Raw genomic sequence first — 16,327 nt, forward strand, 5'->3', positions numbered from 1 at the left:
TGTGCAATCCACTTGAAAAAAATGAATAAATAAGAGATTCACATGAAAAAAAATTAATTTTTAATAGTAGATTTTATTCTTTTTTAAAAGGATTGCATAATATTTGTGCTCTCCACGACTACAAATATTATTTTAAAAAAAAATAAAATAAAGGTAAAGCTTTTCTAAATCTTTCTCAAGTTAAACCAAAGAAGAGTTTCGACAGACGTGAGAGAAAAACTAATCCCTTGCTTCATTCAGACTTGGTTTGGCTTTCTAGGAAAAACAAATTATTTGTTATACCTTCTAACCCTTATCCTTCCTGTGATAAATATGTCAATTACTTTTATCTTCAATTTGTTACTAACTCATCTCAATGCAGATTGTTAACTCACGTGATAAGCAACAGCACTTATATTTTAAATGAAGCTATAAGAACCTGCAGTGGCTTAAACGGTGCCGTCTCACTTAAAGCTTGGGGTGAAGGAGAGCCGTCCGATCAATCTCTACTTCATGTATATATATGTGGTTATCGAACTAGGGTTGACAGAGTGTGATTTCATTTGTACTGTAGCCGTCTGAGAGATTGGGTGAGTCCGAGAGAAAGAAAGAACTAGGGTTTTGTGAGGGAAAGTGAAATGCCATGATTTTGTGGCTTTTTTTCTTGACTCCATTGTAGTTCGATCTTGTACTATGGCATTTTGGCCTTGAAGATTCATCAATAAAGTGATCTCTGAGGCTGTTCCTGCCGTGGATGTAGGCCATTAGGGCCGAACCACGTAATCTCTGTTTGTATCTTCTTCTTTCCCTTTTTTCTTTCTATCTTCTGTGCATATTTCTTGTTTCTTTACTGATTTATAGATCATTCTTGTTATCCTGTTATCATTATCATATCTTGTGAATATCTCAACTAAGTTTCGGTGTTGATCAGAATCTTATCATTTTGAGATTCCTGAGTTATGTTCTGTTTTGAATCTGTGTACATATGTATATTGTTTTGAATCTGTGTACATATCTATATAATGTCATACTGTTGGAGGATCTCTGAAAGAGGAATTCTTGTATTTGGATTTCTGTATTGAGGATAAGTTGGATATTATTGTATACTTGGTTTAAAACACAACAAGTGGTATCAAGAGCTTAGGTTCTATGGGGACCATGAAATTTGATGTTGAGAAGTTCACGGGTGAAAATGATTTTGGTTTGTGGAGGATTAAGATGAGGGCTCTGCTAGTCCAACAGGGCTTGCAAGATGCCCTCACCAGTGATAAAATGGGCTCCTCCTCGAAAGAGGAAGGGAAGGAGAAGGTCCAAAGGGACATTTTCCAAAAGGCCCATAGTGCTCTGATCCTTTCTCTAGGAGACAAGGTCTTAAGGGAAGTGGCTAGTGAAGAAACTGCTGCTGGTATCTGGCTAAAGCTTGAACATCTTTATATGACAAAATCCCTAGCAAACAGACTATATAAAAAGACTAGGTTATATACTCTTAAGATGTCTTCTGGAACTTCAATAGGAGAACATCTGGATACTTTTAATAAGATTATATTAGACCTAGCTAATATAGATATTAAGGTGGAGGATGAGGATCAAGCAATCCTCTTATTGAGTTCTTTGGACTCCTCATACCAGAACCTTAAGGAGACCATGATGTATGGAAGAGATGCAATATCTCTAGATGAAGTGCAATCTGTGCTTCATGCTAGAGAATTACAAAACCAAGAAAATTCCAAACAAGAACATGGTGAGGGTTTGTCTGTTAGGGGAAGACCAGAAAAGAGAGGCAAGAAAGGCAAAACAGAAAATAAGAAATATAGGTCTAAGTCTAAAGGAAAACAGTTAAAATGTTTTCTGTGTCACAAAGAAGGACATTTCAAGAGAGATTGTCCTGAGAGAAAAACAAAGATAGGATACAAGAACAAAGATGAAGGGGATGCAGCAGTGGTGTTAGATGGGTATGATAGTGCTGAAGTACTAAATATATCTGATATAGGCCATGAAGGTGAGTGGATATTAGATTCAGGGTGTTCTTTTCACATGTGTCCTAACAGGGACTGGTTTGAAAACTTTTCTGAATTGGATGGTGGGCATGTAATTCTAGGGAATAATAAATCCTGTAAAGTCATGGGTATTGGGTGTGTAAGACTAAAACTACATGATGGGATGGAGAGACTTTTGAGGGAGGTCAGATTTATACCTGACCTAAAGAGAAATTTAATTTCTCTTGGTATGCTTGATAACTCAGGTTATTCTTTTAAGTCTGAATCAGGGGTCCTTAGAGTTACTAAAGGTTCACTTACAATTATGAAAGGGGTTATAAAGAATGGCCTTTACACCTTAGTTGGAACAACAACTGTAGGGGAAGCATCCCCTGTACATAATGAAGTTGAAAAAAAATCTGTGCTATGGCACAGGAGGCTAGGGCATGTTAGTCAAAGAGGGCTTTTAGAACTTAAGAAACAGGGTCTGCTGAAAGAGGCAGACCTGGACAATTTACCTTTCTGTGAAGACTGTGTCTATGGAAAGGCTAAAAGGGTTAGTTTTAAAAGGGCAACTCATCTGACTACTCAGACTCTAGATTATGTACATGCTGACCTTTGGGGACCTTCTAGAGTAAGTTCTCATGGTGGAGGAAATTATTTTCTCTCCATCATTGATGATTACTCTAGAAAGGTGTGGATTTACATACTTAAACATAAGAGTGACACTTTTGAAAAGTTTAAGGAATGGAAATCCTTAGTTGAAAAACAGGTAGACAGAAAATTAAAAATATTAAGAACTGACAATGGGTTAGAGTTTCTGTCAACAGAGTTTAATAATTTCTGTCAAAAGGAAGGGATTCTAAGACACAAAACTGTTAGGGAAACACCTCAACAGAATGGTCTAGCTGAAAGGATGAATAGGACCATTCTAGAGAGGGTAAGATGCATGTTGTCAAATGCTGGGTTACCTAAAACATTCTGGGCTGAAGCTGCTGCTACAGCTGTCCATTTAATTAATAGGTGTCCATCTTCTGCCATAGACTTTAAAACACCACAAGAAATGTGGACTGGGAAACCTCCCAGGTATGATTACCTTAGAATTTTTGGATGTACAGCCTATGCACATTCAAAAACTGATAAGTTAGACCCTAGGGCACTAAAATGCATTTTTGTGGGATACCCTGAGGGTGTGAAGGGGTATAAGCTATGGATAGACAAACCTGGTAGAAATAAATGCATAATTAGCAGGGATGTGATCTTTAATGAATCCCAAATGGCTCGGGTCCAGAATACAGAAATAGAACAAATACCTGGAAACACAGAGGGAAATGTACAGGTTGAGGTGGAGAGAGGAAACACCTCAACTGGTAGTAATGCTAGGGAAGTCAGTAACTCTGAAGACCCAATTTCAGAGGACTTAGATAAACCAGGTCCTGACTCTTACATGTTAGTAAGAGGCAGGAAGAAAAGGACTATAAAACCTCCCATTAGGTATGGTCATGCAGAGCTTACTGCTTTTGCTTTGACTATTGCTGATGAGGTCATTCATCAAGAACCAAGGACTTATAAAGAGGCCATTGCAAGCCAGGATGCCACTAAGTGGATACTTGCTATGCAAGAAGAAATGGAGTCTTTAAATAAAAATAAAACTTGGGAATTAGTTACAAAGCCTGCTGGGGTAAAGTTGGTTGGATCCAAGTGGATCTTTAAAAGGAAAGAAGGCATACCAGGGGTAGAAGGGACTAGGTTTAAGGCAAGATTAGTGGCTAAAGGTTTCACTCAAAGAGAGGGAATAGATTTTAATGAGATATTCTCCCCTGTGGTTAAACATAGCTCCATTAGATTGCTGTTATCCTTTATAGCATATAATGATTTGCACTTAGAACAATTGGATGTAAAAACTGCCTTTTTACATGGAGAATTAGAAGAGGTAATTTACATGCAACCCCCTGAGGGGTTTACAAAAGAAATTAACTCTGATCAGGTATGTTTGCTTAAAAAATCTCTATATGGCTTAAAACAATCACCTAGACAATGGTATAAGAGATTTGATACTTACATGCTTGAAAATGATTTTAAAAGAAGCTGCTATGACAGCTGTGTTTATTATAAGGATGTTAATGGAATATTAATATATCTGTTGCTGTATGTAGATGATATGTTGGTAGCATGTAAAGATCCTGATTTGATTAAACAATCTAAGTGCATGTTAAAATCTGAGTTTGATATGAAGGATCTAGGACCAGCTAGTAGAATTTTAGGAATGGATATTATAAGAAATAGACCAGAGAGATGTCTGTTTCTATCACAAAGAAATTATCTATCTAAAATTCTTAAAAGATTTGGTATGGACCAAGTTAAACCTGTAAGCACACCTCTAGGTCAACATTTCAAGTTGTCCATTACTCAAGCCCCTCAAACTGAATCTGAAATGGAGTTTATGCACCAAATACCTTATGCTAGTATGGTAGGAAGTGTGATGTATGCAATGGTCTGTACAAGACCTGATCTTACCTATGCTGTCAGTGTTGTTAGTAGGTTTATGATTAACCCTGGTAAGGCACACTGGCAGGCTATTAAGTGGCTTTTAAGATACATTTCAGGAACTACTGTTTTGGGCTTGAAATATGGAAATAATGTTAAAGAAGGGTGTGAATTGGAAGGGTTTGTAGATGCTGATTATGCTGGTAGTCTGGATACTAGAAAGTCTCTAACAGGATATATTTTCACTGCTTTTGGGGGGGCTATTAGTTGGAAGTCTAATTTGCAATCTGTTGTAGCCCTGTCTACAACAGAGGCTGAGTATATAGCTTTGACAGAAGCTATAAAGGAAGCTATATGGTTGAATGGGATATCACATGAATTGGGCATTTTCAAAGGAAATATAACTGTACACTGTGATAATCAAAGCTCTATACACTTGGCTAAAAACCAAGTATTTCATGAAAGGTCTAAGCATATAGATGTTAGGCTTCACTTTGTAAGGGATGTAATTGAGTCCAGAGAAGTTGGAGTGGAGAAAATTCCAACAGAGGAAAATCCCTCAGATATGATGACTAAGTCCTTGCCATTAGCAAAGTTCAAACACTGTTTGAACTTAATTAATGTAAAAACTGTTGGGGTCCCTTAGTAGAGGGACAAAGCAGGAACAGCCAAGATGAGAGTAGAATAGAAATGATGAATAAGATAAAATATTGTCAAGGTGGAGAATTGTGATAAATATGTCAATTACTTTTATCTTCAATTTGTTACTAACTCATCTCAATGCAGATTGTTAACTCACGTGATAAGCAACAGCACTTATATTTTAAATGAAGCTATAAGAACCTGCAGTGGCTTAAACGGTGCCGTCTCACTTAAAGCTTGGGGTGAAGGAGAGCCGTCCGATCAATCTCTACTTCATGTATATATATGTGGTTATCGAACTAGGGTTGACAGAGTGTGATTTCATTTGTACTGTAGCCGTCTGAGAGATTGGGTGAGTCCGAGAGAAAGAAAGAACTAGGGTTTTGTGAGGGAAAGTGAAATGCCATGATTTTGTGGCTTTTTTTCTTGACTCCATTGTAGTTCGATCTTGTACTATGGCATTTTGGCCTTGAAGATTCATCAATAAAGTGATCTCTAAGGCTGTTCCTGCCGTGGATGTAGGCCATTAGGGCCGAACCACGTAATCTCTGTTTGTATCTTCTTCTTTCCCTTTTTTCTTTCTATCTTCTGTGCATATTTCTTGTTTCTTTACTGATTTATAGATCATTCTTGTTATCCTGTTATCATTATCATATCTTGTGAATATCTCAACTAAGTTTCGGTGTTGATCAGAATCTTATCATTTTGAGATTCCTGAGTTATGTTCTGTTTTGAATCTGTGTACATATGTATATTGTTTTGAATCTGTGTACATATCTATATAATGTCATACTGTTGGAGGATCTCTGAAAGAGGAATTCTTGTATTTGGATTTCTGTATTGAGGATAAGTTGGATATTATTGTATACTTGGTTTAAAACACAACACTTCCATTACCTTTTGAAAATGATATCTTAGACAGATTTTGGAAATCCCTCTTCACTTTTGAGAGTTTTTGAACCATAGATGTTCGGTGGAATATAATTTTTTTCTTTTTTAAAAAAAAGGTCTAAAATGCTCAGGATTTTTGACAAACCAAAAAAAAAAAAAAATGACAATCCCTTAATGTTATTAGTAATAGTTTTAAGTTCTGGTAGAGGAATATCGTAGTGGCAAAATCCATTATGTTGGAATTACACGTGTAATCATTTCAAAGCTGGAAACTAATCTGTCAAAAAACTAAGAAGTAATGATCTGATGATCCTCTACAAGATTAAAGGTAATTCAGAGAGATCTAATATTGAAAGTTAGGAATCCGATGTCAATAGAAATATACACAATCAAATGAAGGGAAACCCCCCAACATTCCATCCATGGTGCTTTTTCTTTCCATTCCATCTTATTTTAGTGTAAATAAGACACCATGCATTAGACGACGCTAGAAAGCAAATAAGAAAGATCATCTTTTCATAATATATACGAAAACAATATCGACATCGTTTTAATCATGTGTTTCTCCTTTCCTAAATCCCCCTCCTAATTTCTTTTTAACCTATGTTACTTGTCATTCATCAAGTTCAACATTCAAGCTAATTCACATGCACAATCATGAATAAATAGCCATTTCTAAATAATTAAGTAATTTAAGCTCAATTTTGTTGCACGCCTCAATCTTCTGGTGCCAAATATTTTTTTCATTTGTCAAGGTATTGGAGTTCATTGTAACATCTAGGCCGAGCACCAAGCCCAAGCTCATCGTAGGTTCTATAATTTTTTTTTTTTTTTTATTGGGTTAATACGTATGAAAAGTCCATCTGAGTTTTAACGGAAAATTTTGGAAAGACTACATGCCATAAATTTCTATGGTAGATTATAAGAGTTTTATCTTGATAATTAGGTTCAAATATTTTAATGGACAAAGTGGAAAATTGCCCGAAAAATGTATGGGCCATTCTTTTTTTTTTTTTAGAATTCAGTCAAGGCCCATTAGTATTTATTATTTATGGGAAGAGTTGGTTTAATTAGAAGTCGAGTCAAGGCCCATTAGTATTGATTAAATTCTCGACCTATGAAATTTTTGGACAAGTGGAAAATATTTTTGAACCGCTCTAACTATCTCAGCTTAGCTTAGCCCAAATACTTTGAAATGGGCTAAAAACCCAAGCCCGTGAAAACCTATGGACCAGTTTCCACACTATGCACGTTTTCATACTCATTCACATTTCCCCCTAAATTTTTTTCCTCCTCGAGGTTTTCCAATCAACCATATATATATGCATATGTATTTCTCTTCTGCATATAGAAACTGCCTGAGGCTTGTTGTTGCCGCCAGCCACTGCACAAGTCCTAACTTATTGCACCTCCACAAGCCACCAGTCCCACATTGCCACGACCCAAAACCCTCCGCCGCAGCACTTGGACAAGTCGAGAGAAAATAAACCAACCCACTATTCAGTCCCATGTTCAACACAGCCACAACTACACTGTTCCCTGCCCCCCACGGTGCACTCTTGTAGTGCACCACCCACAGTAGAGGATGAGCACCACCACAAGTAGCACCACGTGAGACGCCAAGCACACAGATCGCACTGCAAAAAGCCAACTACCGAGAGCCACTTCACGCATGCCCAGCAAGCCATACCACCTTCCCTTTTACTCTCCTCAACCACTAGTCGTTTAAAACTCTGTCTTACAACTCTGTGCTTAGCCATCAAAGATTTCTAACAGGAGTGCTTTGTTTCCCCTACACCAAAATAGAGCACCCTAAATCCATCCATCGCCCTTCTGAATGGACATCTCAGCCATCGGCCATGGCACGATGAAGTCTAGTGACGTTGATAGCCCCTCCACGCCATCGCCACCTACATAGAAAGTGCAGTTGGAGACTACACGCTGCTCCAAGTCCGCCACTTTGGTCTCGTGCCATGCCGCCTCGCTTGCCATCGTCGAGCCCAACTTAGCCACCCATGTTGCACTACCTTCTCCCGCACAGTGACGATTAATATTCGTTCGATGCTATTGTGGAAAAATTTTGAAAAGCTAAAAAGTCCAGGTAAGTGGGGTTATTATGCTTGATTTTGCGTAAGAGAAATGAACTGACGTTAATTTTGGAAAATATGCATGTTTTGTTACAAAAAGAAATTTGAAACAACCTCAGTTATTTGTTTTGCATTACTCATGAAATCTGTATAAAAGAGAAAAATATTTATGTCATGACTAGTGTAAACATGAGCAAATTTTTGACATTCTGTTTCTGAACTGTGCAAAAAGAGAGAATATGAAATTTGAAAATTTGTGCATGTAATGTGAAGATGTTCTAATATATTTTTGAATATGTGATATAATCAGAATCTATTCAGTATTCTGTTTTGATATGATGTGACATTTGAAAAACTTTTAGAATGACTTTTTAATTATGTATCTGATTCTGTTTCTATTATGTTCTATTAAAGCCTTGCCACAGGTGATAATAATGGTTTATAGCCCTACCACGGGTAATAATAGTGGCATACGATCTTGCCATGAGTAATAATAGTGGTATACGGCTTGCCATGGGTAACAGTAGTGGTATATGGCCTTGCCACGAGTGATAATAGTGATATATTACCTTAACACAGATGATAATAGTGGTATACGGCCCTGCCACGGGTGATAGTAGTGGTTTCTGTTTGAGTGCACATCATTTGGTGATAGAGTGATTTACGTTCTGCTTGGTTATCTGCAGATGCACAACCCTACAATGGGGTTAAATATGGCCTCTATTCTAAAATGATGCTCTAAGAGCATTCTCAATGGATTAGCTAAAATTAAAGAACACTTTTGATGAATATGAGATGAATTTAACTTTTGGCTATTCCATTCACACAAGTCCCCACATTGAATTATTTATTTATTCTTTATATAATAATAAAATAATATTAATTTAATATATTTATTTATATCATATTTTACCATTATATTAATTATATGTTAATTTATAATTATATTCTAATTAAATTATTGGTTAACAAATCATATTTTTAATGGTCATTTAATATTAATAACCACAAATGTCTAATTAAATGTATCTAAAATTCAATATAATTGCCAAAGAATAAATTCAATATAATGCTAATAACCCTTGTTGACATTAATTACTGCAATAAAGGCCAAAGAAACTGAGAATTTTCTGAGAAAATGTTGAGGGAAGAGAGAAAGTGTTACCAAAAACAAAAAATAATAAACTAAACATTTGGTCATTGAACAATTTATATCAAATTTGACTTTACTTTTACAAATACTGTAGCTAAAAGTCAAATTTTTTGACTTTACATAATCCATTGCAGCCAACTTTTGATCTATAAGAGCATTGGCATTGGCTTCATCAAAGCCAATGCCAAATTTTGATGAAAAGTACATATTTTGTTGAATCATAAAATCTTCCTATCCATAATCCCACATTGGATTAGTCATTAGATTCATCAAAATAATAATATAATATTATTTTTTTAATAATAATTTTTTTTTTCATATTTTACAATTAAACCTACTATATGTACATTAATAATTTAATTTGATATTTAAATTATTGATTTACAAGCACTAATTTTTTTTCTCAACCTAATTACCAACAAACACATTTTGTCAATCCTTCTTCTACCTAACAATCAAATATATAATAATTTAAGGAACAACAAACACATATACAATTTGTTCATCCAAAATAAAATATTATGTTTGAAACTAACTACAAACCACCCTTCTTCTCTACCTAAACTTTTACATCTACAATTCTATCCTTGGTCAAACACAGAAATTCCATCATACACAATACCCAACATTCATATCCATAATTCTTCAAACCAAATTGTAGATGTAGCTAACCGTCCTTCCTTTGCCAAGTTTTTTAGATGTAGCTAATAGTCTTGGATTAAACCCTATAAATATATCCATTCTTGAACTACTTCCCACTCATCAAAAACCAATATTTCTTCTTCTAATTCTTCGCATTTTTTTCTCTTATTTCCCTATGGATCCCTATAGCAATACTCTTTATATGTTAGATGAAGATTATTTCGATCATGAGGATCTTATGATAGAAGCAATGGCCGTACATAGACAACAACGTGCAACTCTTGGAGCATCTTCTTCACGTCGTCCTAATTCTCAACCTTGTATGTTCATCCGACGCAATCCATTGGAAGGTCATGAACGCCTTTGGAAGGATTACTTTGTTCAACCGCCAATATATCCGCCAAACGTTTTTAGGAGGCGATTTCGAATGAATCGTGATCTTTTTTTGCGTATACATTTTGCAGTTGTCACTCATGATGATTATTTTATCCAAAAGAGAGACGCCAGTGGGAGGCTTGGATTGTCCTCCCTTCAAAAGATGACCGCGACAATTAGGATGCTCGCATATGGGGTAACAGCAGATCTTATGGATGAGTATGTAAGAATTGGAGAAAGTACTGCACGGTTGAGTATGAAGAAATTTGTAAAGGCGATCGTGTCAATCTTTGGGGGTGAGTACTTGAGGTCTCCAACCAGCAATGATATAGCAAGGTTACTAGAAGTTGGACAAAGGCGTGGATTTCCAGGAATGTTGGGTAGCATTGATTGTATGCACTGGAAATAGAAGAATTGTCCTAGTGCTTGGAAAGGTATGTACTCTGGTCACGTAAATGAACCAACTATTATTTTGGAAGCTGTTGCCTCTTATGATCTTTGGATATGGCATGCTTTTTCTGGTTTACCTGGGTCTCATAACGACATCAACGTACTTGATCGATCTTCTGTTTTTGCTGCGTTGGCCGAAGGCCGTGGTCCTCCATGCAACTATAGTATCAATGGTCACGAGTACACAATGGGATATTATCTTGCTGATGGTATATATCCTTCGTGGGCAACATTAGTAAAAACAATTCCTGCTCCACATGGGAAAAAGAAAAAACATTTTGCTGCTTGCCAGGAGTCTGCAAGGAAAGATGTCAAACGTGCGTTCGGAGTACTCCAATCTAGATTTGCAATTGTGCGTGGACCTGCAAGGTATTTCCAACCTGAAGTTTTAAAAGATATTATGTACGCATGCATTATCTTGCACAATATGATTGTTGAAGATGAACGTCATCTATATCTCGGGGCTGACCAATTCAATTATGAAGCCAATGATGATACTCCATCCGAGCCAATTTCACGCGATAATATACCTGAATTAATGGAGTTCATTGCCCAACATCATCGTATTAGAGATAGAGTCACTCATTCTCAACTCCAAGCCGACCTTATCGAGCACTTATGGAATATGCATGGCCGAGCATAATATGGATTTCTTGAAAAGCCAACGTCATCTTCGTTGGTGTATTGTAGTGCTCATTAAAATTCAACTTCTTTTTATGACTTCCTTTTTATTATTTTAATGTTGAGAACCTATCACTAGTTTGTTTAATTGAAGGCAGTATCACTTGTTCATCGTATTAACTTATATGGATATATATATATTTATATTGAAGGCAGTATATATTATATATTTTAGTAACTTTTTTTGGATATATATATATATCCATATTTATATTGAACGTCGAACGTGTATATTAGTGAGTATAATTAACTTCTTTTTGGATATATATATATATATATATATATATATATATATATATATATATATATATATATATATATATATATATATATATATATATATATATATATTTATAGTCAAGGCAGTACATAAATTGTGCCTTTTATTAACTGTAATGGATAGGAAAATATTTATACTAAACAAGGCAGTTGCACAATATGCTCTTTTGGATATAATGCTCAATGACATACAGCTTTTGGATATAAAGGAAAATGACATACAGCTGCAACATCTTCTTAAATAAAAATACAAATTCAGTGGATTAAAAACTACACATCTCGTATAAAACCAGTGATGACTTGCAAAATTTCATATTGCAGATTTTACAAGTTCGCTGGAGCGGAGGCTTTTGGCCGCTCGAGCGAATTCAGGCAGATTCAAACGCTCGACTGCCGCTCGACAGGGAGCTCGAGCGGGTTGCTGAAAAACGAAGATCGCTCGAGCAGAGACATTGGCCGCTCGAGCGAAATCAGGCAGAGTCGAACGCTCGATGTGCGCTCGATAGGACGCTCGAGCGAAATCAGGCAGAGTCGAACGCTCGATGTGCGCTCGATAGGACGCTCGAGCGAAATCAGGCAGAGTCGAACGCTCGACGCGCGCTCGACACCCCGCTCGAGCGAACATCGTATTTTGACAGGTTTTCCGCCGTGGGACCATATAAAAGCCATTTCTCACTCTAGAGCCGCGAGTTTGGACTGGAGAACACTCTTTGGGAGAGAAAAACATAGCTAGAGGGATTCAAATCATTTTGTTTTGGAGACGGAATTCCAATTTATTATACGTACGTTGCACGTATTTTGATGGTACAAATTCAGTGGATTAAAAACTACACATCTCGTATAAAACCAGCTTCTTAAAACAAGGATTTATCTCTACACAACTCTACAAATTATTAGTGTCTAAAACTGGTACACAATATGGAATATACATCTCCTATGGATCTAATAAAACCTACAAACTATACTATTGACTGCAACTATACAGCTGCAACATTTGGAGCCAATAAACCTTCACAAATTCAGCTGCATGACATAAAAAATACAGCCTCAAAACAGGAATATACAGCAATCGGAAAAGCATACAAAATCAGCCTAACTAAATGACACCATTATCATATATATTGTCCACAAATAGATCCAACAGACAAGTTTAAGAATACAACCTCCATTCACCAAAATACTTCCAGCAATTACAAGTTGCATCACATACAAACAGATCCACAAACACTTCCAAAAAATGGGTACTTCACAGATTTTCTATCCACAAAACCAAGTCCAAAAACTAAACTAACATTCAGAAATTCCAATGTATTTCCATTCAAAAAAATAGAAAGTCATCCATTATCATAATGGCTGCCCAGCCACATGTTTCATGTTGAAGTCTTGTGGCTAAGCAGCCACTACAAGCTGGAAATCAAAAAGTCATTCGGATATACCATCTTCATCACTCATTGACTCTTCCCAAATTTTTTTCTGAACTTTACGGAAGTAGGCTTGCTGCATGGCATTCATACCAGAAAGATCCTTGCCCATCATCTCAGCATCAAACTTTCTTTTATCAAGATCCAGTTGTGCACCTCTATCGCGATCAGCCTTCGTCTGCCATTCTCTTCTCTCCGCCATGAACAAGCGTCTATCCTCGGTCATTGCTCCTAATGCCGTGTTGAACTCAGCATCAGATTGTTCTTGTGCCTTCCGCTTCTTCAAGCTTTCCTTTTCAGCCTTTTTTCCAGCAGGCCTTTCAACGATTTCCTCCACAACATCGCCCAGAACTTCACTTGACTGCTCATTGGAAGGCTGTCTATCGACAGGCTTTCTCCTCGTAATCAGCGTACTCATGTGTTGATGCCATTTGGGTTGGTGCCTCAAAAGATTCCAAGAATGCTCTAATGTGAAGTTCCCTCGTTCCATCTCTTTGTACAATATCTTTGCTCTTTCAATCTGAAAATTTTTTTAAGAAATAGTGTCAGCTTCTTAAATATAAGGTAAATAGACCACATTATTAAAGGAAAATGAAACATACCTTATCTTGCTCGGTCGCACCACTCGGGTGCAATGACTCAACTTGTGCTAGATATGCACAAAACTTATTTGTGCATTTTTGAATCATGGACCAACGATTGATCAATGACCCAACCGAACGATTCACATTATGTGGTTTCTTATATTCATGGTAAAAATCAGAAATCCGCTCCCACATTTGAGTGGATTTCTGATCAGTTCCCCGGATGGCATCAATACTAATGTTCAGCCAACCAGAGACAAGTACGTTATCCTCCTCAACAGTGAAAGAAGCTCCTCTTTGAACTTTTTTTGTTGGAGGCCTCTTTTCACCGTGAAGGGGAGTTGGGCTGACCAAAGTATTAGAATGGGGTGTGAATGTTGGAGTGGTAATAGGACATTCTCCTCCACTTTGTAAGAGAGTGGTGAAGAATGGGTCCTCCTCCAAAAGATTGTCCATCCTTTAAAAATTACAATTTTTAAGTTGTTAGACATAACCAAATTCAGAAACAATAAACAAGGCATGGAATTCAAAAATTACTGCAATTGAAAAATATAATACCTAAACAAGACAGAACAGCTTACAGAAAAACTGTATAACAAAATCAGAAAATTCGTATAAATAAATGACTGCAAAACAGATAAAAAAAAGAACAAAAACAGAAAAACAGCAGCACATACAACGTATTTTGCATTAAACAAGGTCCAGCAAGACAGTTTACAGAAAAACAGTATAAAAAAATAGAAAAACAGTAGACTAACAAGCACTTATTTAAGGCCTATCAAATTTAGGTCATATATGGAAACCAAGTTTTCCATAGACAGAAAGACAGTATAAAAATTCAGCTTACAATTTAATTGAATATGAGACTGTAATTTATTAGTGACTATAAAACTCCAATATTGCTGTGTGAATGACCTACTGTTCTCCTTGCAAACAAGCAACATTCTTAGGTTTGCTTTGTTTCAGTAAGAGTTATGTAAACCTTCTCTATATTTATTAAGGAATGGAATAACCTGCTCTATCATATGAGGGATTAACAAAAACCTCACACAAGAACTTCCAAGATCGAATAGTCCACCTAAAACCAAAACAATTGGAAGACTCCATCAATTTTTTAATGGAAGAATCAGTTGAGGAAGCACAACTTCTAAAAGCTTATTAGGCGAAGTGCTTTCACACAATATTGACACGATCTTATTAGGAACCTCTAAGTTCTAAAACAGTAGATCCACAAGCAATAAAACCAAATGGGTCCTTACAAAAACAGTAGATCCACAAGCACTTTTCCAAATGGGTCCCCACAATTTAATCGACCTCTTTGAACTAACATATTTACTAATCATGCATCATGGCATCCTTTACATTACCAACCTCACCAAGTTTTAAAAATAGATGCTTGCTGTTGGATTGTTCATGAGGAAAAACTCCAAACACAAACAAGAACAAACCAAATTCTTCCAAACAAAAACAAACAAGAACACAAGCATGTCATCCTTATTTTTATCAAATCTGGGATGATCCAATTCAAATCAGTTACATCCAATTGATCTGCATGTTGGATGTAGTTTCCAATAGTAACAAACTAAAGATGATAGTCAAATCTACCCACTCACACACAAGAACAACAGACTCCAAAATATTCATCAATGGGAAAAATAAAAATTTATGAACAACAGGCTCAACAATATCACTTGCTCATCATCCCGAAGCAAATATACCACCATACACATAACGATATTCATCAATTGCTAGGGAAGAACTCCATATAACCGAGTGCATACAAAACCAATTCACACACAGCCACACAAATCTTCCTATAGGCAACAATACATTACAGTTTTAGTAACTATAATACCAGAATGAGTGTGGTTGCTTGAGCCGAAGGGACTGATTGGTGAAGAAAATCTACAAGAAATTCACAAAATCAATGACCCAACTTCAGTCGAATGCTCAGTAACCATTTATTTTTTCCACCCAAACAACCGAAAGCAAAAGCCCCAATCGGGGCTGAATGGAAATAAAAAACAGATCCAAGATTAGGGTTCAAAAAGAAAAGCAATCGACCGAACCTAAAATCGGATGCCTTCCGCACGAATCTGATCTACTTGAAACCGGTAGAAGAAACCCCCGAATGATTCTGCACCAAGAATCCAAGGAAGAATCAAAAAAACCTTAAAAACGAGAGAAAGAGAGAAAGTGGGAGAGAAAACAAACCGGCTTCCTTTGGAGAAGAAGATCGTGTAGAGCAGAGTGTTCTTGCCGTTGAAGAATCGAATGGCTGCGAAGATTCGAAGTGTAGAGCCGAAGTGATTGGGAGAAATGAAAATGAGAGAAATGGGGAGAGAAAACGCGGGGAGGAAACGGGGAGAGAGGGAAACGAAAAGTGACCGGTAGATAAATAAAATACACTAAAATAATGTGAAGATGAGTGCACAGTAGCACTTCATATATGAAAGACCCGATACATTTACTGTAGGTCAAAGTTACCCATTTCTGGGTTTGACTAATCCAATGCAGCATATTTTTCGTAAAATCATCTAATTTTGCATTTGGCATTGGCTTTGATGAAGCCAATGCCAATGCTCTAATAGCTAAAAGTGACTCTTTTTTTAGATATGCATATTCCATTGAGAGTGCTCTAATATGATGATAATGATGCTCAGTTATGTTATGCCAAATA

At 36.5% G+C, this 16,327-nt stretch overlaps 3 protein-coding genes across 3 annotated transcripts; 2 read left to right on the forward strand and 1 right to left on the reverse strand.

The window, feature by feature from the left end:
• The first annotated feature begins 10,032 nt into the window (after nt 1-10,032).
• Nucleotides 10,033-11,483, forward strand: LOC122291984. Its single transcript, XM_043100095.1, has one exon. The coding sequence runs from the start codon at nt 10,033-10,035 to the stop codon at nt 10,639-10,641; it is 609 nt and encodes a 202-aa protein (XP_042956029.1). The 3' UTR covers nt 10,642-11,483.
• Nucleotides 10,669-11,325, forward strand: LOC122291147. The gene has a single exon (XM_043098792.1). The coding sequence runs from the start codon at nt 10,669-10,671 to the stop codon at nt 11,323-11,325; it is 657 nt and encodes a 218-aa protein (XP_042954726.1).
• A 1,308-nt stretch (nt 11,484-12,791) lies between the features above and the next one.
• On the reverse strand, nt 12,792-14,207 carry LOC122291983 (glutathione S-transferase T3-like). Its single transcript, XM_043100094.1, has 2 exons — nt 13,666-14,207; nt 12,792-13,583 (listed from the first exon to the last, which is right to left on the reverse strand). Exons 1-2 carry the CDS (start codon nt 14,101-14,103, stop codon nt 13,065-13,067), a joined length of 957 nt encoding a protein of 318 aa, XP_042956028.1. The 5' UTR covers nt 14,104-14,207; the 3' UTR covers nt 12,792-13,064.
• Between the last annotated feature and the right edge of the window lie 2,120 nt (nt 14,208-16,327).

Source organism: Carya illinoinensis, chromosome 13 (genome assembly GCF_018687715.1).
Source record: "Carya illinoinensis cultivar Pawnee chromosome 13, C.illinoinensisPawnee_v1, whole genome shotgun sequence".
In the NCBI taxonomy this organism is placed as follows: Eukaryota; Viridiplantae; Streptophyta; class Magnoliopsida; order Fagales; family Juglandaceae; genus Carya; species Carya illinoinensis.